The sequence below is a fragment of the Hesperophylax consimilis genome, chromosome 18 (assembly GCF_061612785.1).
Source record: "Hesperophylax consimilis isolate HC1 chromosome 18, BYU_Hcon_1.0, whole genome shotgun sequence".
In the NCBI taxonomy this organism is placed as follows: domain Eukaryota; kingdom Metazoa; phylum Arthropoda; class Insecta; order Trichoptera; family Limnephilidae; genus Hesperophylax; species Hesperophylax consimilis.
In genome coordinates, this window is record NC_142853.1 from 27,585,056 (window position 1) to 27,611,053 (window position 25,998).

Here is a 25,998-nt window from a genome sequence, read left to right on the forward strand (position 1 = left end):
TTCAAAAACATTTTTTTAGTATGAATCAATCATATGTTTATGCAATTAAAGTGTTTTTTATAAATATTATCTTCTAATTTTATTTCTATTGGTCCTTCTCCTAATATCCTCCTGCTCCGCACATCAAGGATTTTTTAACTGTTTTTTTTTCTGAAGGGGAGACTTATAGTATTTCTTTTCCTCGTCTCATGTGTTCGTTTGTGCTGTAGGTTTTCAATTATTGTTAGAAATTCAATTAATATAAGAAAAGATTTTCAGTGAAGATTCCAAAAATATGCCTCACAACTTTAAAGGCGTATTTCCCTTTTTGAATATTATTACGTATTAAAAAGGCAGCCCTGATTTAATCAGCCTTATTATCTTTCATATACGAAGTAGAACTTTTCAATCGAACATTATTTTTAATTGCAACACCGAAATCAGGACTGAGTCATTTAGATATTCGCTTGTACCTTGATTGCAGTTAGTAGATGTGTTTAACTGCATGGAATATAGTTACAAGAAGGCTATAATAACAATAATAAAAATCAATATTGGCATAATACTATTCCTCTGCATGGGTTCTATATAATTTAATAAGCAAATTTTAGTTCATGATCTGTACCACTAAGTTATTATGTTATCACACGTTTGTAAAAGCCCGTATGGACGTATAATATTAATAAATAAATATTTTAGTCTAGATTTGTATTTGATTCCTAACTTTTGACTTTACTTCTTAAAATTAACAAGGATCTGAGGTAGTGCCATGTATTAATAAACTTAATTTTTTAAGGATCTTCGCACACATTCTACCTACTTAATAAAATATTTCATATTTATTTGACATGTGTTTAATGATGGAATAATTACAAAATATACTTTATAAATTGGTATTTAAGAACATATGATCAGAGGACAACAATCCGGGAATGTTGTTCCCTGTCTTGTTGGCCAGGGTGTCGCGCATAACGGGTCGGTGTTGACTGTACACCTGAAAACCATAAATAATAAGAATAAATACATGTCATATTAGTAACAGTACGTGTTGACTGGTAGATCTTTTTATGCCAGAGTTATTGATTTGAAGCAAATAAATACGCGACTAGTAGGTACAAAATAGTGTTCAAATCAAATAAATGCTTATTAATTTTAAAAGAAATCTGGCCATAATAGCATTTAACGAATGAAAGTTATTTGGTACTACCTATTGCACCTAACCTGAGCGTTTTTCGAAATATTTCAAACTTAAATTCATGTTTTGAAACAATGAAGTAAACAACTGAAAATTCCGATGGTATTGGTCAAAGTGGAAAAGGACACGATTAATAATTAATAAGCGCGTGATTCTAAAATTGATTTTGATAATCTTTAATGAAGTATTTCAACACGGATTTAAGAAAAAATAAAGAAGAAAACCAAATATATATATATATATATATATATATATTTTAATGTCTTTTGCACTTTAATTACGCTTATAGGTGTTTTAAGAAATAAATAAATATTGAACTTTTGACATAAATATAAAAGTTGATCTTTCTGATTTTTCTTCTCATTAAAATACAGTTTGAAAAATTAACCATTTTGTGATTTGACAGTTTTATTTTTAGTTTCTAGAACGAGATCTCTCTATCGAAATAGGTTCGCATCGCCATAACCTACGGGATAATACAGCAACTACAAATACAGCATTGGGGCAAAAAACCTTCATTTACTATGGAACTAAACTCTACAACAAAATCCAACTCTCATTCAAAACTCACAATAATGTTATAATATTTAAAAATATCATATTAAATTCCGGATACAAAACATAGGGAGATTCGAATAATGAAACCAAATACAGACTAAAACCGAAACCACTCGATTGAAAAAACATAAACCATGTAATATATTCATAATTATTACTTCATACTACTAACTTTGAATAGTATATAAATGAAATCCTCAGCAAGGAAGATCCCAGTTAAGATATCCTTATCTCTATTAGTTATTGATAAAATACATATTGTTATTATGATTAAAACGCATTATACAGGATGTTATAGGACGTCTTTGACTTACTTTAAACAGTGTTTCCTGACATTATTTGGAGTAAAAATTAAAATGAAATTTTGGTCTCCGGTGACTTTATAAAAGTTTTTATTTTCATTTTTTCTTCAAAACCAAAACAAAAAAAACTTCCAAATCTCATTATTACTGGCCGCTCAGCCGAGTAACCGTCCAATTTCCCGCCCTTCATCCCCGCCCTAAGTGTCCAGTACCCGCTGTTTTTTTTTATTAAGTTGAGAAAAGAAAATATAAAAATGTCACGGGAGACCAAAATTTCATTTAAATATTTTCTGTATAAATATCTGTAATCACTAATCAAAATAAGCCAAGTACTCCCAGTAACACCATGTATTTATCGCCAACCTGTTAAAAGTTGATTATGGCATTATATTACGATAATGTTAATATTGATTTGTTTTGAGAGTTTCAAAAGACTTCAATAATTTAGGCACATTTATCATGTTGTACAAAACCCTTGCTACATGCTAACTAGAGTATAACTCTACGTTATGGTCTCCCTTTTACAATATTCATTCCGATAACATTGAAAAGATTCAACATAAGTTCCTGAAGTATATAAACTATAAATTGCATATTCCTGTAGAAAACATTGATTATAACTACTTACTAGATAAATTTTCCCTATTAAAACTTTCTGATAGAAGAATAAACACAGATTTAATAGTATTACATAAAATACTTCATTACATAATTGACTGTCCTGAGTTACTCCAATTAATCAGCATCCACAGACCCAAAAGGTCTTGCCGAAATTTACTACCCTTTTATTTTTACAACACCAGGACACTGTTTTATCAAAATTCCCCGATTCCAAGACTTCACAGTCTCGGAAATAAATACTCTGATCTGGGAGATATATTTCATCTTAAAAATAATCAATATAAATATTGTTTATTTCAATTCTTTTATATATCGAGACACAAATAGACATCTATAATTTCCGCAATATATATATTTTTATTTTGAATATCTATTTATGTGAGACTTCTTATCATTTTTACTAATGTATCTTATTTTATTATGTGCTTTTGTTGTAACATTTAATTTTTTCGTTGTATTATGTTTCCTTTATTGTTTTAATTTTGTAGAATTTATAATAACTGTGATACTCTACTATTAAACTTTGTAGTGTGTAAAAGCCCATTAGGGCGTGTAATAATAAATAAATAAATAAAATTATTTGGGTAATAGCTTACCCAGTAATAGTCAATTCCCTTTTTCTATTGCACACCATCTTCGCGCATTTTCCTGGTACCTGATGTGTGACACCGTAATTCATGGCCACGCCGTACCGCCTCACGTAACATTGGTTGGGGTAGTCTATTGATGAAACATAATCATTATTACTTTATTTTAAATCTCTAAAATATTTCTCAGTATGAGTATCCCCCCTCTTTATTCTCACACTTAAGGAGATGTAATTCGACGTGAAGAATTCAAGAATTGGACGAAATCACGCACTCCTTAAACAGATGGCGATAAGGTTGAAATACCCGCTTAAAACTAGCCGCCTGCTTTGATTTATGTAAAAAAACCATCGCCAATATACATGTTTTATTTTGTTTTTTGAAGTTCAGACACAAACATTAATTTCTAATATCAAAGTTAATGTTCAAGTTCTGTTACAGATTTTTTCAAGTTCTGTTATTATTTCAGTTTGTCAAAATGCTAAACTATAATGATTCAATAACAGAACTTGAATGTGCTTTCACAGAACCCGCAAATTAACGTTGAAACTTGAAGAATTGTTCAAATTCTCCCAAAAAACCCGTCTTAACATGTTTTCCCACCAAAATCTAAAATACTTAATTTGCCACATTTCACAATGATACCATATCCGAAAAAGGATTCGTCATCAGAAGACAATTCAAGAAGAGCTAACCTAACAAAAATATCTTGGAACACTTGTTTGGTAAATCATTTAATGATGCCACGATCTTGAAAAGCTTCCCACGCACTCAAGTTTAGAAATATTGACAATTTCAATGGCAAACATTGATTTATTATTTTATTCTAGTTATTTTGTTATTGTTATAATTACCTGCATTTCTTGGAATGAATTCGCGAGTCTCTGAAGCAATGATACTCTGGAAGAATATCACGGAGATAACCAAAAACACAATCTTCAAATGCATTTTTAGTGTAATTAGTAAGTAACTCAGAACTTGTGGATCTTAACTGAAAATAAATTGTGATAACTGATATATTTATATAAATATACTGTCAACATTCGAGTGATAACCCCCTTGCACTGCGAAACATTAATATGATTACGTATTCGTAAAAAGTGTTATTTACATAGTGGCTTGCTAAGATTCCAATATAGGTACAAACATAATTTCGGTTCTTCAATGTTAATTTTGAAAAAATTGAAAAAAATAATTTCAACAGCTGCTGCTATTTTGAACCCTATACATTTGTTTTAAAACCAATGTAAGTGTTAGTATTGCAATCATTGCAATATTATAAATTATAACCGGGTTTTTACTAAAGCGTTTTATGGATTATTCTCGGTTTTTCAGTTAATTTATTTATTTTTTACCAACTTACATTTTTTTATAAACCACCTCACTAGGCTTAGTCTGTTCTGAGGTGGCAGAAATATAATATAATTTTAATAAATTTGAGGAAATTATGAGTTTGTTCACTTTATCCCCGGACAACCTTCATATACTAACAAGTAAGAATGAACAGTCACAAAATAGGTATTATATGTATATATTTATATACATATATATCTCGCTAAACTCGCTCACCAAGCACAAGAACCAGTTTCTTCATTGGTGAGATTGTGATCATAAATATATTTTGTAACCATATGAACTTATATAACATCCTGTACCAATTTATATTTATTAAATTTAAAAAATATATTTTTTTTACTACTATATATATATTTTTTAAATTTAATAAATATAAATTGGTACAGGATGTTATATAAGTTCATATGGTTACAAAATATATTTATGATCACAATCTCACCAATGAAGAAACTGGTTCTTGTGCTTGGTGAGCGAGTTAACTAATTATAAGAAAAATAGAATACCATTATGCTGTACGTAAATTGGAACAATTGAAACTTTTGGATTATCTATATGTGTAGTTGTACATATATAGATAATCCAAAATTTGCAAATATAAAATTATATTGCAGGGAGCGTGTTTTTTCTACCAGTGTCACTAACACCAACATGAATAGGACGAAAAATAAATATATTTGTATAATGTTATTACATGATTATTAAGTGATATAACAATGAATTGGGTATTTGCGCCAATCTCGTTTTTAGTATTATTTTTCATCACTAGAATTAAAAAAATAATATCGGTAGTTTTCGAGTGGTGCATACAACCATATTGTATGGGAATTATCGCTTCTGTTTCACCTTAAACAATAATTATTAGCGTGAAACAAAATGTAAATTGAAAAAATCTTGGTAGAAAAAAGAAATGCCGCCGACTGGAATGGAAATCCGTTCCTTTTGATTGCCAAGGTGCACTGTACCATCTGAAAACAACCGACTTTATTTTTGTAGGAAAGGAATTGTTAAATACTTACATCTTCATGTAGTGGTGACATATTTTGACTTGTTAAATATTATTATTTTCTATAAGATAAACTTATGTTTACAAGAAAAGGTTTTTTTATGCAAAGGACAAAGTAATTATTGTATAATTCAGATATGCAATATAATAGACCGGTCAGTGGCTGAGTTGGCATCGCGGTAGGGTCCTACCCAGGCGTGGTGTCTTCGATTATTCAGCTGGTTTGGCAAGCAATATTTTCCGCTTACTGTGGTGGTAATAGGAGATTTTCAAATATTGTCAGGTTATTCGTAACCCGGGAATGTTTTTCTTTATTTAAAAAAGCTTTGTCCTAACTACAAATAGTACTGGCAAAGCTAAATATGAGAGCCTACCTAAAAACCGACTCAAGCAACACCGAAAACTACAACCAAGACTTTTTTGATTCTAATGATTTTCGAATAAAAACTCATGTCTACGGGAAGGCTCACTTTGATGTGCTGTAACCCTTTTTCGATGTTGCCAAAAATATCAGTTGTTTTGTTTGTTTATGTTTTTTTTTAGCAAACACGATGATGTGATCTAACTTAAGATAAATAATTTCGAAAAATCAAAAAATATTTACATCTTTGAGGAAGTTTTTTCACGGATTACCACTTTTACTAAAAGATTTCCGTAAAAATAAAAAATTAACAATTTTGTTTTTTTTTACCCTTTGAAAAAAACACAGCTTTTGAAGTGGTAACGTCAAGGTTCGTAGTGAAGCCCTACAATGAATATTAGTATACTTATTCTGGCCAATTTTTCATCCGTTATACGTTTTATCTATTTATACATTTTAGCATAGAGACTAAACAAAATATTTGCATTTAATTTTTATGCTTTTAAGCATTAAAAAAATATTAAATATTTTTTTATAGTAAAAAAAACGTGATTGAAATATTTAAATTTTACTCCTACTACCATCATTTGAGTTAAAGATGTTGCTTGTGCAACGACGGAGAACTTAGCTAGCAGATGTTATGAATCCGCGACGCTTGGATGGTAACACGACGCATTTGTCAACTCAACCACTAGCTGCTTTCTTCATAATAAGTTAATAAGCTTACTCCGCTTGGGTCAGCATGTAGAAATCCTAGTCGAAGTCCCTACACCACTGCTCTTGGCAACTTCCTGGGACTTAGTAGGTAAGTCTTCCCAATCTCTAGGGTAGCCGTTTTGTTCCCCGTGTAGCACTGTTTGTATATGCTATGGAATAAAAACTTACAATACATTGGTAGCTTGCTGCTTGTTTCAAGTGAGAAAACAATGCGCAAAAAGAATGTTGATATTATTTTACCTTCTTGTTAACGAAAATACAACAACTTCCATGTTTTGCTAGTAGTTTCATTCAGAAGTAAAAAAAAAAGAAAAAATTCATTTTTAATTTCACTTGTATTTTAGGTAATTAATTAATTAGGAATACCAACAAAAGAAAATGTCATCATCAGAAATTATTCCGGCTGTCATCCCATACAACGAAGGTGAATTAACATTGTACGTGATTAAAAATTAAAATGCTAAAATTTAAAAATCCCAAATGCAGTCAGATTCCTTTTGTAGTAATTAATGTACACAAATCAGAAAGTTTAAAATATTTCGTAAAATCCGTGTCCGGCGATTCCGAATAATTAATTACCTTAATATACCTATATTACATAAATATATATACCAGCAAAATGATTGTTTTATTATACATATAATTACATCCCAGATTATAGTTCTGTTGGCTAATTTTAATTTTGTTTCATATTTTTTATTGAGTTGGCAGTGCCTACACTGCCTAAAATCAATCGCGTATTATTCGCGAACTTCATATCGGTGTTCTGTCAAAATGGTGCGAAAATATTATTTACGTAAATAATATTAAATATCAATATTTTTCAAAAACGTAAATGCCAAGAGTTGTTGTTTATTGTCATTAAGTTGAATCAAATGTTTGTTATATTTATAAATGCGTATTAAAACGGTAGGTAAATAATTACCATTGTTTGAATAAATAAAATTGTACGTATTTGTACATCGCTAAAGATGGTTTGATATTTTCAACTCACTTTTACAAAAATACTCGCTTTAATGTTTTCAGTAAATCAAAGTACCTTCATATTTTTTTACCTACTTCGTTGAGATCTACTCTACCTGTTTGTACATCCTTTATATTCTTTGTACTTACTGGTTTTATGCACGATACGTAATTTTCTTACCTTTATTCTATCTCGGAATACGATATTTTTAATGTACTTTTCAATATATATTTGTGGTTTTAAATAGTTATTTCCTAATTCAATCGTTACACATATTCTATTTTCAAAAACTTTTTTTTATATGAATCAATCATATATTTACGCAATTAAAGTGTATTTTTATAAATATTATCTTCTAATTTTATTTTCCTTTTAATCCTTCTCCCAATATCCTCCTGCTCCGCACATCAAGGATTTTTGACTTGGGTTTTTTTTGTGAAGGGGAGACTTATAGCATTTCTTTTCCTCGTCTTATGTGTGCGTTTGTGCTGTAGGTTTTCAATTATTGTTAGGATCTGAGCTCGTGCCATTAATTAATAAACTTAATTTTTAAAGGATCTTCACACACTTTCTACCTACCCTAATAAAAGATTTCATATATATTTGACGTGTGTTTAATGTTGGAAAAATTACAAAATATATTAAGCACACATGTAAAGAGGACAACAATCCGGGAATGGTTTTCCCCGGTTTTGTGGCTGGGGTGATATCCTGCAATACGGGTCGTTGATGACTTCACACCTGAAAACAGTAAATAATAAGTATACATGTCATATTAGTAAACAGTACGTGTTAACTGTTAGATATTTTTATGCCAAAATCATTGATATGAAGCAAATTAATTCGCGACTTATAGATATGTCATTTAAAAAAATGGGATCAAATAAAATAAATGCTTACTAATTTAAAAACAAATCTGGCCATAATAGGATTTAACTAATGAATGTATTTATTTGGTACAGCACCTATTTTATTGCACCTAAACTGAGCGTTAATATTTAAATATGATATTCAAAGCCGGATACAAAACATAGGGAGATCGGAATAATGAAACTAAATACAGACTAAAAACGAAACCACTCGATTGAACAAACATAAACCATGTAATTTATTTATAATTATTAATTCATACTACTAACTTTGAATAGTATATAAATGAAATCCTCGGCAGGGGAGATCCCAGTTAAGATATCCTTATTTATATTATTTAAAAAAAAAATAATTATGATGAAATACATTTTGTTATTATGATTAAAAACCATTATACAGGAGTTCAGGGACGTGTTTGACTTACTTTAACCAGTGTATTTCCCACCCTTCATCCCCGCCCTAAATGTCCAATACCCGCTGTTTTTTTTTAATGTTTTAAGTTGAGCAAAGAAAAAATCAAAATTTCACCGGAGACCAAAATTTCATTTATATTTTCTACTCCAAATAATGACAGGAATCACTGGTCAAAGTAAGTCAAGTACGCCCATTAACACAATGTACTTACGGCCAACATGTTAAAAGTTGATGATGGCATCATATTACCATAATGTTAATAAAATTATTGGGGTAATAGCTTACTCGGTAATAGTCAATTCCCTTTTTTTGTTGCACACCATCTCCGCGCATTTTCCTGGTACCTGATGTGTGACACCGTAATTCATGGCCACGCCGTACCGCCTCACGTAACATTGGTTGGGGTAATCTATTGATGAAACATAATCACTATTACTTTATTTTAAATCTCTAAAAATATTTCTCAGTATGAGTATCCCCCCCCCCCCTCTTTGTTCTTACACTTAAGGAGATGTAATTCGACGCGAAGAATTCAAGAATTGGACGAAATCACGCGATAAGGTTGAAATACCCGCTTAAAACTAGCCGCCTGCTTTGATTTATGTAAAAAAAAAACATAGCCAAAATGTATGTTTTATTTTGTTTTGTGAAGTTCAGGCACAAACATTAACTTCAAATATCAAAGTTAATTTTCAAGTTCTGTTAGAGATTTTTTTCAAGTTCTGTTATTACTTCAGTTTGACAAGAAGCTAACCTATAATGATCTAATAATAGAACTTGAATAGGACTTTCACGAAAATGAACGTCGAAACTTGAATTATTGTCCCGTTCTAACATGTTTTCCCACCGTAATCTAAAGTACTTAATTAGCCATATTCCACAATGATATCATATACGAAAAAGGATTCTTCATTAGAAGACATTTTAAGTAGAGCTAACATAACAAAAATATCTTGGAACACTTGTTTGGTTAATCATTTAATGATGCCACGATTTTGAAAAGCTTCCCACGCACTTAAGTTTAGAAATATTGGCAATTTTAATAGCAAACATTGATTTATTATTTTATAACAGTTAATTTGTTATTGTTATAATTACCTGCATTTCTTGGAATAAATTCGCGAGGCTCTGAAGCAATGATACTCTGGAAGAATATCACGGAGATAACCAAAAACACAATCTTCAAATGCATTTTTAGTGTAATTAGTAAGTAACTCAGAACTTGTGGATCTTAACTGAAAAGAAATTGTGATATCTGATATATTTATATAAAAATACTATCAACATTCGAGCGATAACCCCTTTCCACTGCGAAACATTAACCCTATAAATTTGTTTTAAAACCAATGTATATGTTTGTATTGCGATCATTGCAATATTATAAATCATTACCGGGTTTTCACTAAACCGTTTTATGGATTATTCTGGGTTTTTCAGTTAATTTATTTATTTTTTACCAACCAAGATTATAACATTTTTTTATAAACCACCTGGTGAGGTGGTTTACTGTTAGCATAGTAATGATCAGCAGAATCCATTTCTAGCCAAAAAAAATACCCTTGAAAATTCAAGTCACTATGTCTATGAAAGGCGATTTTCAGCCCACTGTGCGCCGCTCCGAATTGTACGGGTGGCACAGCCTATTGGTACATTTCGGAGCAACTAATCATTTTGAGTGAATATTGTATTTTTAACTGTTTTCTTGAACAAGGAATCAGACAATGCAAAATGTTGACTTAGAACATTAAACCATAATATTCCCCTAACAAATATTATAAATTGAGAGACTTGTACGTTAATTGAATGTTTCATCTGTGTGCATTGTTGTATTTATGGATTAACTTTTTTGTAATTTTTGGACCTAGCTTATATTTTTAGTTTTACTAATATCCTCAAGAAATAATTCCACTAATTGTGGATAATGGATTAAGACAGCGATAAGTAGATTTATTTTAAAGTATTTAAACACCTGACAAAATAAAATAAGTAGGGGTAACGTAATTAAAATAACAGGAAAACTAATAATAAAAATAAAAACAACAGCAAAAATAATTATCAATACATAATAAATATCTTCTGTTTGTTTTATTTAATTTTGTTATATCATATTTTATCTACTGTGATACAAATTTTATTATTGTATTTATTGCACTGTAGGCATTATTAATCATAATTACTTGAATAATTTATGTAAAACAAGTAGGTACGTTTAAATAGATTTCCGGCGACAAGACGATGGGCGATGTCAGCCTTATATTAAGAAATTTAAACTTATTTATATTTATAAACAAATATCATTCATAATATTTTTTCATTTTTACAGGATTTGCCTCTTTTAAATGGGTTGACCATTGCGCCAAGAATGCCGTGTTTGTATTGTTAGTCTACGAAAGCGGTAATGGACGAATACGTAGGCTCATTCTACGGATGGAGGTTGATGGTTTAATTATTGCTTTCGGCGGTTCTAGAATTACAGCGGTTAGCGAAAAATATTAATATAACACACAACGACGAGACGGAATTTTTTTGAATAAATGTAAACTATTTTGTGTTTTAAATGGTGTTCAGTTATTATTCTCTAGTGTGCCGACAAATCCTTAGAGGATTTGCCAGGCTCACCGCACTCGATCCCTTAAAAATGCTCCTAGGTATGCTATACTAAAATATTTTATTCGATTGGCAAGGAAACAATGTATTTCAATATTATTCTAACTTGTCATTTCATCACTTTCAAATATATTTATTTTATTATCAAGTACGTGACAAATTTCAAAATTACGTGAAAATTTTCAAAATTACGTGATGAATTTAAAAATTGCTGGACAAATATTTTAACATTACGTGACAAATTTCACAATCCTGATTTTCATATATACTCGTATATATATAACAATTATTTTATTGTTATATTCATTTATTATGATTGCATTTTTTATTCGAAAACTTTGTACATGGGATTTATTAGCACTTATTTAGTGAGCTTATTTTATCTACAGATAATTATTCCTTGGATTTCTTTTTGGACTCTGATAAAAGAGGAAATTGTCGAAGAATATCACTAAAAAACCAAAATCAAAAACACTTGAGAAGCATTCTTTTGAATTTGGTTTGAAATAAATTGATTAATTTATTTGCATTAATTTGTTTGCAACTGTGTACTTGGATCTCAGAGATAAACTGAACATAAAACGCGAAAAGCGATAACCCCGGTATTAAAAATAAATACTATTTGATACTGAATGGCATAAAAATTATTGGAAATTTGAAGATTCAAAATGCTCAATAAAATTCAAAAAAATCATTACGCAAAAGCGAATTACACAATCAAAATAATGGGGTTAATTAATTTCTGCGAAGTTAAATAGATTTACATATATTACATGCGTTTCAAATAATGTGAATCAGTTTTTTTTTTACTTATAGGCCTTAATAACACATCATATGTGTACATAGTTAAATATTTATATTTTTCAACTTCTTTAAAAATGTTGGGAGATACTGGGATATGTTTCTTAACCATTATGTTATGTGTTATATGGTAAGTGTTATTATTATCTTGACCATTATTTTATGTGAGTGTTATTATTATTTTAACAATCATGTTGTGTCAAGTATTATTATTATCTCAATCATGTTGCGTCAAGTGTTATTATTATCTTAACCATTATGTTAACTGCTGTTTTATTTTATTTCTTTTCATCTTCCATTTTCATTCTTGAGATTCGTAAGACTCTCGACTAGAAATCCGAATCAATATTTCACAATTTATAATTTTCAAAAATAAATGAAGTATATTTGCGGCATCAGTATCGCCCTAGTGTAAGAGTACCATTCAGAATTGAAACGATGCTTAAAATGGCTCTAGGTGTGTTTGTTGACCAGATCTGAATAGTCAGGTATTTCTCCACTCTCCTTCATCCCCACAGCCTTCCCCTCCCCTTTACTAATTGTAGTTGCCATAGTTTCACTGGCTCTAGGTCGTTGGGACTCTTGTGCGGCATTCACATAAAAAAAGTTCCGGACAAACCTCAACTAAGTGCTAAGTCACCAAACGTAGCGAACCCCTTATTGTGACCTATGGCAGAGGTGTTGGTTATCCAACGAATGGTTCCCGGGGCGGCGGTAATCAAACCCATTTACCAAAATGAAAATTCTTTCTTCAAGTTTTCCTCGAGGTGATGTAAGGTACATTTTTGGATATAATAAATAAGAGAGCATAAATATGGTTTTTTATTGCTATGACATTATGAGCACGTCACATTTGGGCAGCAATTGGGATAGTCTTTACGGCGATTTTCTGGTCCGCGAATTACTCTGCAACGGCGGCCAGGAATCGGTTTATCACACCTGAAACAAGATATTGTTTTGATTATTCCTGCAATAATCTTCAAATGCGATTAAGTGCTGTAGGATGCGATATAACTTTCATTCACTGCACTTCAAACACTTTTTGACGCTTCATACAGTGAATTCGAGTAATATAACACAGCATCTCACATTTTCAAACACCTTCACACCATACACATTACTCAACACAGACTAGATTCATCTCCTATTTCTATTCCCCCCCCATCCTCCCTCCCATCATACCATCCCTATAGGCTTCATCAGTTAACCTCTTATTGGTTTAATAATAACACTTATTTCAGTATACATATAGGAGACAGGCTCCTCCGATTACCTCTCACCCCAGAAGATACATGGAAACTTGAGTGGCAAACGGCCAACGTGGGAAATGCCCACCTCATACAGGACCCCACCGAGAGACAGCCTGGGTTCTCATCGCCACGCAAAACCTGGTCCGCCATCAATAGGTTTAGGTGCTCCCATAGCCGCTGTGCCCACATGATGCACAGATGGGGCCTGTGTAAAAGAGTCGGCGATGTGTAAATGTGGTGCGGTGCAGAACACCGAACATGTGGTCAACGATTGCCCGCTCCGTTCATTCCCCGGCGGGATTGATGAGGTTCACATGGCGACGCTTGAGGCCCTAGAATGGCTCGCAGACCTAGATGTCCCCCTCTGACCCCCCCACCATACGAAAGAAGAAGTATACATTATAAAATATTATAACTTGGGCGTGGGAACGTGGGCGAAAACGAGCATGAAAGTTATCGTTAGTAAAAATAAATATTTAATTCTCTTTAACCGTTTACAAAAACGTAACAAGGATAAACGTTTAAAAAAACTGTGTATTCCTGGCAGTGAGAGCGGCGTACCTTTGTGAATATAATGTTGAAAAAAGCTCGAATACAAAAGCGTACGATAAATTAAGCTTTTCAGGGGAAATTTTTTATTATGTGGGAAGAAAATGTTTTTGTTGTACAAGAATTTTATATTTGTTACTTACGACTCAATTGTCAATTTGCGGTACTGATTACAGGTCATTATTGCGCATTCTCCGGGAACTTTGTACCACTGTTCAAACTTCACAGTCGTCTTATACCGGTCCACATAACAAGCTCCGAAGTGTGCTGTAATTAAACATAAAAATACACTTGATTTAATATATTTTTGTATTATTTTTTACTCAATTAGAAACCATTAGTGCCACCTGTGAAGGTTAGGTTGTAGTATTTATGAAAGGTTATCGCCTCTCCTATTTGTTTGTAATTAAATCGCGTCGGCAAGGACAATTCCTGTATTGCGCCCTGTTGAATTTGAATTGTCAATTTATTTGTCAACGGTTTTTTCATATAAAAAGTTAGGTTTCATTAAAAAAGCTGTCTTGCTCAAAAACATCCAAAGGTTTCACCTTTCCTAAAGAATCACAGGAACTGGCCTGAATCTAGAATATTTTACAGTAAAAAGTGCCTAGTCATATCATGTGAAAGTATATATTCATTTGTGATTAAAATAATTCAGTTTGATCTCAAAAATATCGGAGTTTAATTTAAAAGGACCCTAATTTATAACAATTTCTTTCCCATTATATTGACAACCTGGTACAGAGTTGTTTTTCACAGGGTGTTAATTAAATGTACGGGTAGAGGGAAGGCAGCAACCAAAATCTTGGACCGGACGGCTTTCAATAAATGTAATACAGTAGTGCATTGGGAAGGGAAAAGGGTTGAGATTTAAGGTCTTGATAAATCATGGGAGAATTTTATAAAGGATTGCATTTATTATAATACTACCTAAATCCGTTGGGATGGGGACTGGCAAGAAGTGAGACGGGTGCCTTTATTTTCGACAGGATCCTAAAAAGTTATTGGTAAGAAAAATTTGAATTAAATCTGTCAAAAGAACAGGACTGACACACAATACGGAGGTACATTAATTGAATCACATGTAGATAGTTTATTTTTATTGTTTCGAAGCACTCTCCTCGAGTTATAAAACTAGTTTTAAGACGGGAGAAATTTATAAAAGATATGTGGGAGGTAATAGAATTTTACTTGTTTTAACCTGCGGAACGCCGATGGGTCTCTGGAGAACATGCGAGCATCCCAATATGATACTTATTAAAATAATTTGCGATGCCAGTTTGACCTTCATGCTTTGAAAAATGTATGAAAAACAAAATCAGCACCGCTTGGGATAATAAAACATTAGGTTCCACTAATGTTTTCAGTTTTATGCTCTTTCCTTCAACAGGTTAAGAGAAATTTAAATTTTAAAAGTTAAACCCACGTGCACGATGGAGTATTGAAATAAAAGTAGAGAGGTAATTAATATAAATAAAATATACAAACTGAAGCAGAAATTAACGAAAACTGGAAGAAAAATAACAATAAACAAAGATAAATATAGAAATACAAACCCACAGTAGAATTTACAATATTTTTTGCTGCCGTTGAAAAACATAAAATATTGTTGTAGTGATGTAGAGGCAAATCCTTTTTAAGAGGACAGTTTGAATGTATTTGGGCATACCGATAGTAACTGTTTATCATAAAGTTTGATAATGCCTTCTGAAGGTGAAACGACTGTCACGCGTGATATTAATTACTCAGCAGAACTTTTTTATAAATACATTGTTTTTGGTGAATTGAAAAATAATATGCTTAAATATGTGAAAGAAAAAAATATAAATAAATTGTATGAAACCAAAACCTCCTAGATCACAAGGCCAGAACACTGAATCAAATCAGCCTCCTAACTTGTATGGGATCCTCCAAAAATATATATATTTTTTAAATTAACTAAAACATTTTAAGATGTTTTAATAAATAAGAATAATTTGAAATAATAAGTAAACCATATGTGACTATAATAATATATTGTTGCCGTTCCATTAATTTTTAACTATTGCGTGATACTTGTTCGCACTTGATGTTCAAATATTGCGTGAATCTTGTTCGCACTTGATATTAAACTATTGCGTGATAATTGTTCGCACTTGATGTTTAACTATTGCGTGATACTTGTTTTCGCCCTTGAATTGCTCAGTGCTCATTCCGGAGTCTGAACGAAGCTCATGATGTAGGTACAAAGATAAACAAACGCGAATTGTATTTTGTAAAAAAAAATCATTCTAAGGCGATCGCGGTTAAAGTTTTTCAACAAACTTGTTCATTTTTGTAATTATGATAACAAACTTTCTTCAATTACGTTATCATATTACCACAAGGTTTGTAAAATACAAACATGCTTTACAAAAAACAGCTTTTTGTGTTTATTTTTATAAATATCAACAAAGTTACTATACATTGCTCTGTAACTACTTTCATAGTACCTTAAATACTTATTTTGTACTCTTGTTATTATATACCTACAATTATCGAACTCTTTTGTACAACAGAACTCTCTATGATAACTTGTGTTGTACCTGCTTAAATCTTTCGTACTCAGTTTATTATGTTATGTACTATACACTTATTATTGTAATCCTGAACGACTTACCTATAACAATGTACACATATAAAAGCCTTCGAGGCGTAAATAAATAAATAAAGAGATCGGTGGTAAAACAAACTTTGTTGTGAGTATTAGATACTGATAAATAACAATGAAAACAGCATGAATAAAAATATTGCGATTTTAAAATTTACAAATAATAATTTTAGGAAACCCTTCATTACGGTTTTTCATACATTACATGTTTGAAATTTTGTTAGAAGGCACAGAGCCAAAACATATACTTTGAAGAAACGACTTGTGAATTGAATTAGATTAATAGATGGTACATTTTTATTGTTTTAACCGAGAATATCTGTATATTTTTATTTTCTCTTACCTGGTTTGGAACTTCTTGGCACAGTCTCTGTTCTGTTGACCAGTGACGTAACACTTCCATAGAAACAAACAGATAAGATGACAAAAAGCAGCTTGAAATGCATTTTTATAATTTTTTTCTTATAGGTATACTCTAAATAAATATTTGAAATGTTTTTATCGAAACGCGAAAATACTAACTGGCATTTAATTCCGAAATTTCAAATATATATTAATACTTGTATCTACGAAGCCGATAACCCGGCTGATAAATGGGACCAAATTATGGCGACATTATTTTTATATTTTAATTTAAAAAATATAGTCTTAATTTTTTTTGCAATTATTTTAACAATTTGATAGAAGAGTGTTCCGGTTTGGGTTTGTGGTTTGTGGGTTGTTTTTTAAACAAATCTACTTTTTTAATTCCGACATTGGTGTCATTTTGCAGAGTTATCCTTCTAAACGGGAGGAAGGTCACTTAGTTACTTCGTACAGTAAGTTAGTCACTTTTGAGTATGTACTTCAGGTACAATATATTTTGAGTATGTACTTCAGGTAAAATATATTTTGAGTATGTACTTCAGCTACAATATATTTTGAGTATGTACTTCAGCTACAATATATTTTGAATATGTACTTCAGCTACAATATATTTTGAGCATGTACTCCAGGTATAATATATTTTGAGTATGTACTTCAGGTACAATATATTTTGAGTATGTACTTCAGCTACAATATATTTAGAAAAAACACCCCTTTTTTCTTTATAAAATTTTGCGCATTGACGTTTAAACTAAGAGTAAAATTACTGTGTACATCTGATTTCGAAAAACTCTGAACAAAGCCCGGACAATCTAGTTACTTGTAGAACCGTTCCTATATCCTTAGAAATTATTATAATAAGTTTCTTTTATGTAAAATCCTCGTTTATTAAAAGTAATATAATGTGAAATAATGTATTTGTTTGTTGTCTTACTCGTTTCCGAAAGATTATAAAATATTGCGTATTTTAACGATGTCTGTTTTAATCTAGTTTAAATTATAATTTTGCGTGTTTTTTTCTTTTTATGCGTCATTGATAAAATAAGCACATGTATATGATAAAGTATATTTTTTTTCTACAATGATTGTAAAATCATTTATGAATTGCGTAATAAGGAAAATGTATTTGATTAGATGGCTGGGAGACTTGAGAGACAGTTTGAAATACCAACTGAATTTAAAAATAGAATGCAAAAAGTTTTTTCAGTTCTCAGACTCACTTGCCTTCGTACAAGAATAACGGAAAACATAGGCATTCGGTACTTACCCAGGAAGGAGTTAAGGACATTCCAAAAACACAACATGGCACGATAAAGAGAATTAAATACTTGGATGGGCGGCCAAACAACTCGATCTTGGCACACATTTCATGCTTCATTCACGTTCTTACATAGTCTCATACGCACTCTTATGTTATTCTGACTCTTGAAATGGCCTGACTAAAGAATTTGACTCACTTTATCGTGATATGTCTTCATCATTTTTCGTTCACATGCCCAAACGATCTAAGCGTTCCTTTCTTAACTTACTCACTACGCTTACATTGAACTTTCATTCTGTGCGAATTTCAACATTTCTCTTACGATCATACATGGTTTTATCACACTTATACTTCAGGGATCTCATTTCTACAGCAACGGTCTATTTTAATCATTTTTCTGCCAGTTCCTTGCCTCATTTGCCTATCAGGGTAGGTGCCAGCACTCCACTGTGGACTTAAGTCACCGCACATGCGTATGGGAGGGTTTATGAAGGTGGATTATGCAATTCGTATATGCCAGGTAATCGTAACGGTCCAATTGCTCATATCTGTCCCTGCCGACTTCTTTCAGCTCTCCCTTTCCTAAGTATGCCATAGATCCACTGTGTGGTATCCGAGATAGTAGTTTAAGAGGTTCCTCATAGATGGCACTAGATAGTAGTTTAAGAGGTTCCTCATAGATGGCACTAGATAGTAGTTTAAGAGGTTTCTCATAGATGGCACTAGATAGTAGTTTAAGAAAATTCCCATAGATGGCAGATAGCTGTCGATAATGCAGGGATTGAGTCTATACTAAATACTGTTGCAACATTAAGGTCGGGGTCAAGAATAATTCGTACCGCCTGCTAAAGAAGGCATCAGAGCTAATTGTATTTGTCTCAATAAAGTTAAAAGTGTTTTGTTTACCCCGTAGTTTTCTTTAAAGAGTTGTGAGAGAAAACCGGAGTTTCCAGCATTTGCGACTATTGCACGCAAATCAGATTGATAAATATTGCAGTTTAGAGATGTAGGGACGTGTCCTCTCTGCTTGCAATAATTTTTTGATATGTTCAGTTAGTTATTTCTAAATGACATTTGACTGAGCATAGCGAAGTCCTGTTTAAAATCGATCGTTTTGAATTTCGTCTCTTTATTTTTACATTCCATTTGCGTTTAAATATGATTGTCGCTTTAATGGTTCCGTAACGACTATTTTTTCAAATGTAAAATACCCGTGCTCATTTGAACTTTGTTATTAGCATTTTTTCAATATTATGGGACCCGAAGAAAGTTTGAAAAATTGAGATAGTGACGTTTCTTTGGACAAATTGTAAACATCTTGAAATTAAAACAAATGTTACGTAAAATAATTTATGATGCTCATACGTATATACTACAGTACATCAAATAAGAGAAAATTAGATATAACTACTAGTTTAAAACTTGTTATAAACACGTTTGTAGGTATTAGGAATTTTTATTTATATATTTAAAAAAACTTTGCAAAAACTCACACGGATAAAAATGAGTATTGCTGATTTAATAAAATCATTTTAAAAACGAGATAGTATGCCGTTTCCTAAGAATCTTTTAGTACATTCACAATCTATCAGAACACTTATTTATGCACCTGCGTTTGTCCAGATAATATACAATGACGAAATGCAAAAATATTTTTATGAACACGTGTTCCGACATCGACATAACACATTCTCTGTTTTACCGATTGTTTATTAGGAAATCTGTCAATTCATTCGTTAAATACAAAGAATACGAGTAATTTGAAGAGATTATTAGTAAATTAGCAATATTTTATACCAAGTTTCTCCGTGTATGCACTATGCTGTATTTCATGTGACGCATTGGCAAAAAGAAAGCATTCCTTTACGGTATGGTAAGTTCAGAGCGCAGGGCGGAATGCTGCTGGCTGGCTGCTATCTGGGACGGCATGTTAGTACTTTGTACATAATGTATGAACATGCAATGTCTGTATCTGCTCCATTCAAGAAATGCGAAATAAAATGGTCTAAGATTACAAAGAAAATGGGGAAATGGAACCTCTGTGGGAAAACAAAGGAAATGTCTGGGATGGAAGTAGAATGTACGGTACAGCTCGGCTCGTGTTACCGGGCCGCGGTACGGTATTGATCATTACAGTGGTCGCAAACTCAAACCCCAAGGGTGGATGCTTAATTATGTTTATATTGATACACGATTGAGTTATAAATAAACGCGTGAGAAAATTGTTTTTGCTGTGTTGGGGATTTTTTAATTTGATCGTTCGTATATCTTTTTATTTTAGTTTATTGGGGATAAAACAGTTTTATTTAAGTAATTACATTTATCATTTTTGCATTAACCAGTGAACTTTCCACATAAAATTCATGTTACATACAGAAAAAAAAACATAAATAAACAGAAAAACATAACTGAGATATCTTAGATATCTTACACATCTTAATGAAAATAACTGAGATATATTAGACATCTTACACACCTTAATTAAAATAACTGAGATGTCTTAGATATCTTACACACCTTAATGAAAATAACCGAGATATCTTAGATATCTTACTGAAAATAACTGAGATATCTTAGATAGCTTACACACAGCAGAAGGAGTGGGTACGTAATTAATAATTTGATTAATATCATCAAATATACTCATTTTGATCTGTCTCTCTGAGTGATTGTAACCCTGGTTCAATGAATTGTATCAATAATTCAGACAAGCGATAATGAACCTACCTACAACGTAATATTTTAACATAAAATAATTTTTAATTTTATTTTCAAAATTGGAACTGATGTGTCAAGAGTTCAGACTATATAGACTTCAGATTTATTACTAGTGGCTTACAAGGAAGATTAATAACTAGTGACTTACAACTGAAACTTACAGCTAATAGATCTTCTTCTAGTAGGGTGAAGTAACCATATTATACATATTTTGTATTGGTAAGTTTTTAGATTTTCACGGCCAAAAGCATTTTTGTTGTTTGTTTTTGGGGTGTTATGCCGTGTTGCGCTAACTCCTTCTTCTCTTCGGATCTTCGGATCTACCGGATCTGCCCTGATGATGGACACTGCAACGCTGTCCGAAACGTCGGCTAAAGAAGGAATTAGCGCAACACGGCATAACACCCCAAAAACACACAACAAAAATATTTTGTATTATTTTTCAAAACATGTTCGTGGTATTCGCCCCTTTTCTTTGAAATCGGATACTTTGATGAATATTGTTTTTACAGTTTTATACTTTCATTTTCAATTTGCTTCCAAATACACTTTTCTGGAGGTACAGCAAACACCTTCCAAACGATTTCTGGTCCTTGGCGACATAAATTGACCTGAAATTAATTAAAATATAGAGGCGAATCTAAAAATCTGTGGAGTTTTTTTGTAAGTGAAGAAATTTAAAAAAAAATTTCGCCTTTTTAAAATACTTTCAAGTTTGTGTGTTTAACTTTTTTGATGTAAAAACATTAAATATGTTTATGTAGGACAGGCGAGTTCATACCTTTCCACAAACACTGGCTATAAATTTTAAAATTAAATTAGTATTAGTTCTGACATCGCCATAACATATTTTACTGATAGTTTACTAGGAATTATGTCAATTTATTTATTTTAAAACCCCTATGAAACTGAAAATATTTAATAATTATCTCAAAATCTAATTTAGTTTTGAAATAATATAATAATTTGTAACACTGCAATTTTTTACAATAACCACCCCACCCAGGGGGCTCTATATATTTAAACCTTGTTTTTTTAGTAAGGCTGTTTGAGTTTATAAGGCATTGTATTTGTAGAAGGTTTATAGTAAAAATTAGAAAAGAGTGCTTCAATAACATGATACATTATTGTTGTGTATCAAAATAAGAAGATTTACGACATCAAAATAAAACGTATTACTTTTATAGATTAGCATTATGGTCAAATCTTATTCTATAAAAGTAAAGTGAAAACATTTTTGAATTGAAAGCAAATTATCGGATTGAAACTTTTATACCCATCAATCATATTGACACTCAAAACTATCAACAACGTTTGTAGACAAGTCTTAGATAAAAACTCAATGCTCCTAATTGAGTCCTACAAAAAAGAACACAAAGTTTTATAAAAGAAAACTTAAAAAAACCTTTTTAGATAACCAGGCTTTAATAAAAGTTGTACTTTAATATTGTCGAAGTGTTGCAAGGGTTGTTACATGTCGAAGTTGTAATTTTTGGAACAATTTTAATATGCGAGAGCTTTCCTTTTGCACCTCATCAATCATCCCTTTCATACTGTAACTTGGTAAAGTATAACTTAGTAAATACCGCCCCACCCTCGGCTGCTTCCCTCCCTTTGTTTGTACACAACCTCCCCTTACCTTCGCAGGGCGAACAAAACTAGGTGGGCACTTTTCATGTCTGGTTTTATTTGAAACGGAGGCTCAGAGTTACGACACAGTCATTATTGTGCGCATGGCAGGGAAACTTGCTCGCTAAGGAAGGTGAGAAGTTAGAATTAAATGAAATGAAAACACGGAGCTTTATGGCACGAGCTAGAACGATGATTTATTTTTATCGTCTTTGAAAACGTCCCAAAATCATGCAATACTTAGAATATTAATAATAATTAATTGAATAAAAAATTACTTAGAAAGTAGTTCTGAGCTATTATTTCTGTGTGCTGAGAAATTATAAGAAAACGTAGATATTAATAAACGCAAGCAAACCAGCACCAAAGTACCCTAAGGGGAGAAAAAGTATTTGAGTAAAAATTTCGGATTTTTAAAGCGAAAAATATACATGATAGGTATATTTTTTAATGTGAATACCCAAAAGGGTTTCAACTGCTTAAAACCGTTCAGAAACAATGAGACTATGGCATCCCAATTCGGAGTATGTTGTGAGACTGAAGGTAGTGGGGAGGGAAAGGAGATGCGGAGGAGGGAGATGGGAAAATATCTATTCAGATCTGGTCACCAAACACGACTGAAGCCATTTTAAACAACGGTTCGCTTATGAATGGTGGTCTCTTGCCAAGGCGAGGTTTAAAGAATCCTATGTCATCTTTGCGGCTGATGTGTGAAGGGTATTTTTAAAAAAGGAAATGGAGGAAGTTCTGTAAAGGAAAAAGGTATGAGGGTTGGGTAGGAATCTGGGGGACTGTGTGTCCAGGAGTGACAGGTCTATGAATCCATCTATCCCATTGCGGTGCAAGGAGATGTTCTGAGAGTCCTGATGGAGAGGTAATAAGGCCTCCCTCAACCAGTCTCTCCCGATTCGGCCTGCCACGCAGTAGGTGGGTAGATGCATCTGTCGCCAAGACCCTTACTAACCTCACCCCATGAACCCGGGCACCCCTGCTAAGTAACCAAACATAGCGAACCACTTGGGGTGACCTATGGCAGAGACGAATAACGTGCCGCAAATATGCTACATAATATTATTTTTCATTGATAAATTGTCAAATAACACAAAATATTTAATCATATTAACTTTACATACACACCCCGGGATTTGAACCAATGATTTCCGGGTCTAAAAGATTTCAAGGATTGTAACCACTCATCCACGGAGGCCTTCACATGTTTTTCAAACATTGCGTCTAGAACAGAGAGATGAATTCAGTCGAAGATAAAGTCACTCCTTCCTTTCTAACACAATTACAAGCACATGTAATTTTTTAGCCTCAATATTTTAAAATAAATAATTTACAGCAAAACTATTGATATAAAACTATATGAAACTATTGATAAATAACACCATGGTCAATATAACACGATTTTGTTTGAAATAATTGTTTTTAACAGACTCTTTGCAACCTTGTTACAAAAAAAATAAAGAATGAAAAATTAATATGAAGCTTTTTATTTTTATTTCTATAAAAGGTTTTTGTGAACCCTTGTAACAAAGGTATGTAGTTCATGACAAGCGCATGAAAAAATAAAAGAATTGACAATATTTTACGTCGAAATAACTGATGAGGTTGTCAACTTTTTGTAAAACCTATCTACATCAGAATATCATGTGTCAGTAAAAATGTATTAATGGTTCAGTATGTCTGGTATGCAGTGAAAAATAATTATATCGCTTGGTTTATTTTTCTACACTCTTATCATGGAAACATCACCTGAGAGCGCTTACAAATTTAATTCAGTTTCTGGCAAAAAACCAGAAACTTTTCTGTGCCTTTGTAGATTTACAAAAAGCATACGACCGAGTCGACAGGAAAAAGCTATGGAAGGTGTTGTCCAAGTATGGAGTGAATACGAATCTGATTCAGGCAATTGCGTCTCTGTATGAGGGAAGCGTTGCATGTGTTAGGGTAAACGGTGGTTTTACGGGGTGGTTTGATATCACAAAAGGTGTTAAACAAGGCTGCGTAATGTCACCGTGGTTATTCAATCTATACATGGATAATTGTATGCAAGAATTGAAAGAGGTGGGATTGGGCGCGAATTTGAATAATTTTAAAGTATGTTGCCTGTTGTATGCTGATGATGCGGTGCTGATTGCTAATAGTATAGATGATCTACAGTCTCTCGTGTCTAGGATGAACGAAGTATGCATGAAGAATGAGTTAATGATGAATGTAAGTAAGTCTAAAGTAATGGTGTTTGAAAGAGAGAGTACGAAAACAGTGTGCAATATAATTGTGAATGGGGAATACTTGGAGCAGGTGGATGAGTTTGTGTATTTAGGAAGTATGTTTACGAGAGATGGGAAGGCTGACAGAGATATCGAAAGAAGGGTAAATGCAGGTAATTCCGTTAATGGAGGACTAAACGCCGTAGGCGCTAACAAAAAATTGTCCAAAGAAGCGAAGTTAGCAGTCCACAACGGAGTGCTGGTACCTACCTTGATGTATGGAAGTGAGGCATGGAACTGGCAAAGAAAGGATGAAAGTAGATTAAATGCTGTTGAAATGAGATCCCTGAGGCGTATGTGTGGTAAAACCATGTTTGATCGTGTGAGGAATGTGGAGATCCGCAAAGAGTGCAAGGCTGATGTAAGCGTAATGAGTAAGATTAAGAAAGGGACGCTTAGATGGTTTGGGCATGTAGAGCGAATGAGCGAAGATAGGAGTGTAAGGAGGATATATGATGCAAATGTGAATGGTAGCAGAAGTCGGGGACGCCCGAGGAAGACATGGCACGATCAAGTGAATCAGATACTCGAGTCGGGCCATGTCAAGAGTCAGAATAATAGAAGAGTATGTATGAGACGATGTATGAATGTGAATGAGGCAAGGAGTGTGTGCCAAGACCGAGTTGTTTGGCGGTCCGTCCTCTCTGCCTACCCCTGCGGGGAAACGGCGTGATGGTTAGTTAGTTAAAATTCAGACTGGTACATTTTAAAATGTTACATGTTGAAATTACACAGCGATAATTTCACGTACTAATAATATAACACTTCCTGAATAATTACACTGGCGAAATTACACATGGGCAAAATTACGCAACCTTCTGGATTATGCACGTCAAAAAATCTAAACTAACTTTTTTTTTGTTCAGATATGAAACTTTTTAGCACACTTTTTGACGTGTATAATTGCAGTAGGGGTGGTTCCCTTCATGTGTAATTTCATCCATGCGTAATTCCGTCACTGTTTAATATTGGTACGTGAATTTCA

The 25,998-nt window shown here is 32.4% G+C and overlaps 4 protein-coding genes across 4 annotated transcripts in view; 1 reads left to right on the forward strand and 3 right to left on the reverse strand.

The window, feature by feature from the left end:
• Positions 1-25,998, forward strand: part of eag (potassium voltage-gated channel protein ether a go-go) — a 356,292-nt gene that overhangs the window by 155,393 nt on the left and 174,901 nt on the right. The gene's annotated exons all lie outside the window — the stretch shown is intronic.
• LOC149415604 (uncharacterized) lies at positions 467-4,228 on the reverse strand. The gene is made up of 3 exons (XM_089642484.1): positions 4,097-4,228; positions 3,252-3,375; positions 467-973 (listed from the first exon to the last, which is right to left on the reverse strand). Exons 1-3 carry the CDS (start codon positions 4,188-4,190, stop codon positions 877-879), a joined length of 315 nt encoding a protein of 104 aa, XP_089498610.1. The 5' UTR covers positions 4,191-4,228; the 3' UTR covers positions 467-876.
• LOC149415605 (uncharacterized) lies at positions 8,246-10,152 on the reverse strand. Its single transcript, XM_089642613.1, has 3 exons — positions 10,026-10,152; positions 9,213-9,336; positions 8,246-8,384 (listed from the first exon to the last, which is right to left on the reverse strand). The coding sequence occupies exons 1-3, from the start codon at positions 10,117-10,119 to the stop codon at positions 8,285-8,287; spliced, it is 318 nt and encodes a 105-aa protein (XP_089498739.1). The 5' UTR covers positions 10,120-10,152; the 3' UTR covers positions 8,246-8,284.
• LOC149415606 (uncharacterized) lies at positions 13,135-17,266 on the reverse strand. Its single transcript, XM_089642485.1, has 3 exons — positions 17,107-17,266; positions 14,278-14,401; positions 13,135-13,274 (listed from the first exon to the last, which is right to left on the reverse strand). The coding sequence occupies exons 1-3, from the start codon at positions 17,207-17,209 to the stop codon at positions 13,172-13,174; spliced, it is 330 nt and encodes a 109-aa protein (XP_089498611.1). The 5' UTR covers positions 17,210-17,266; the 3' UTR covers positions 13,135-13,171.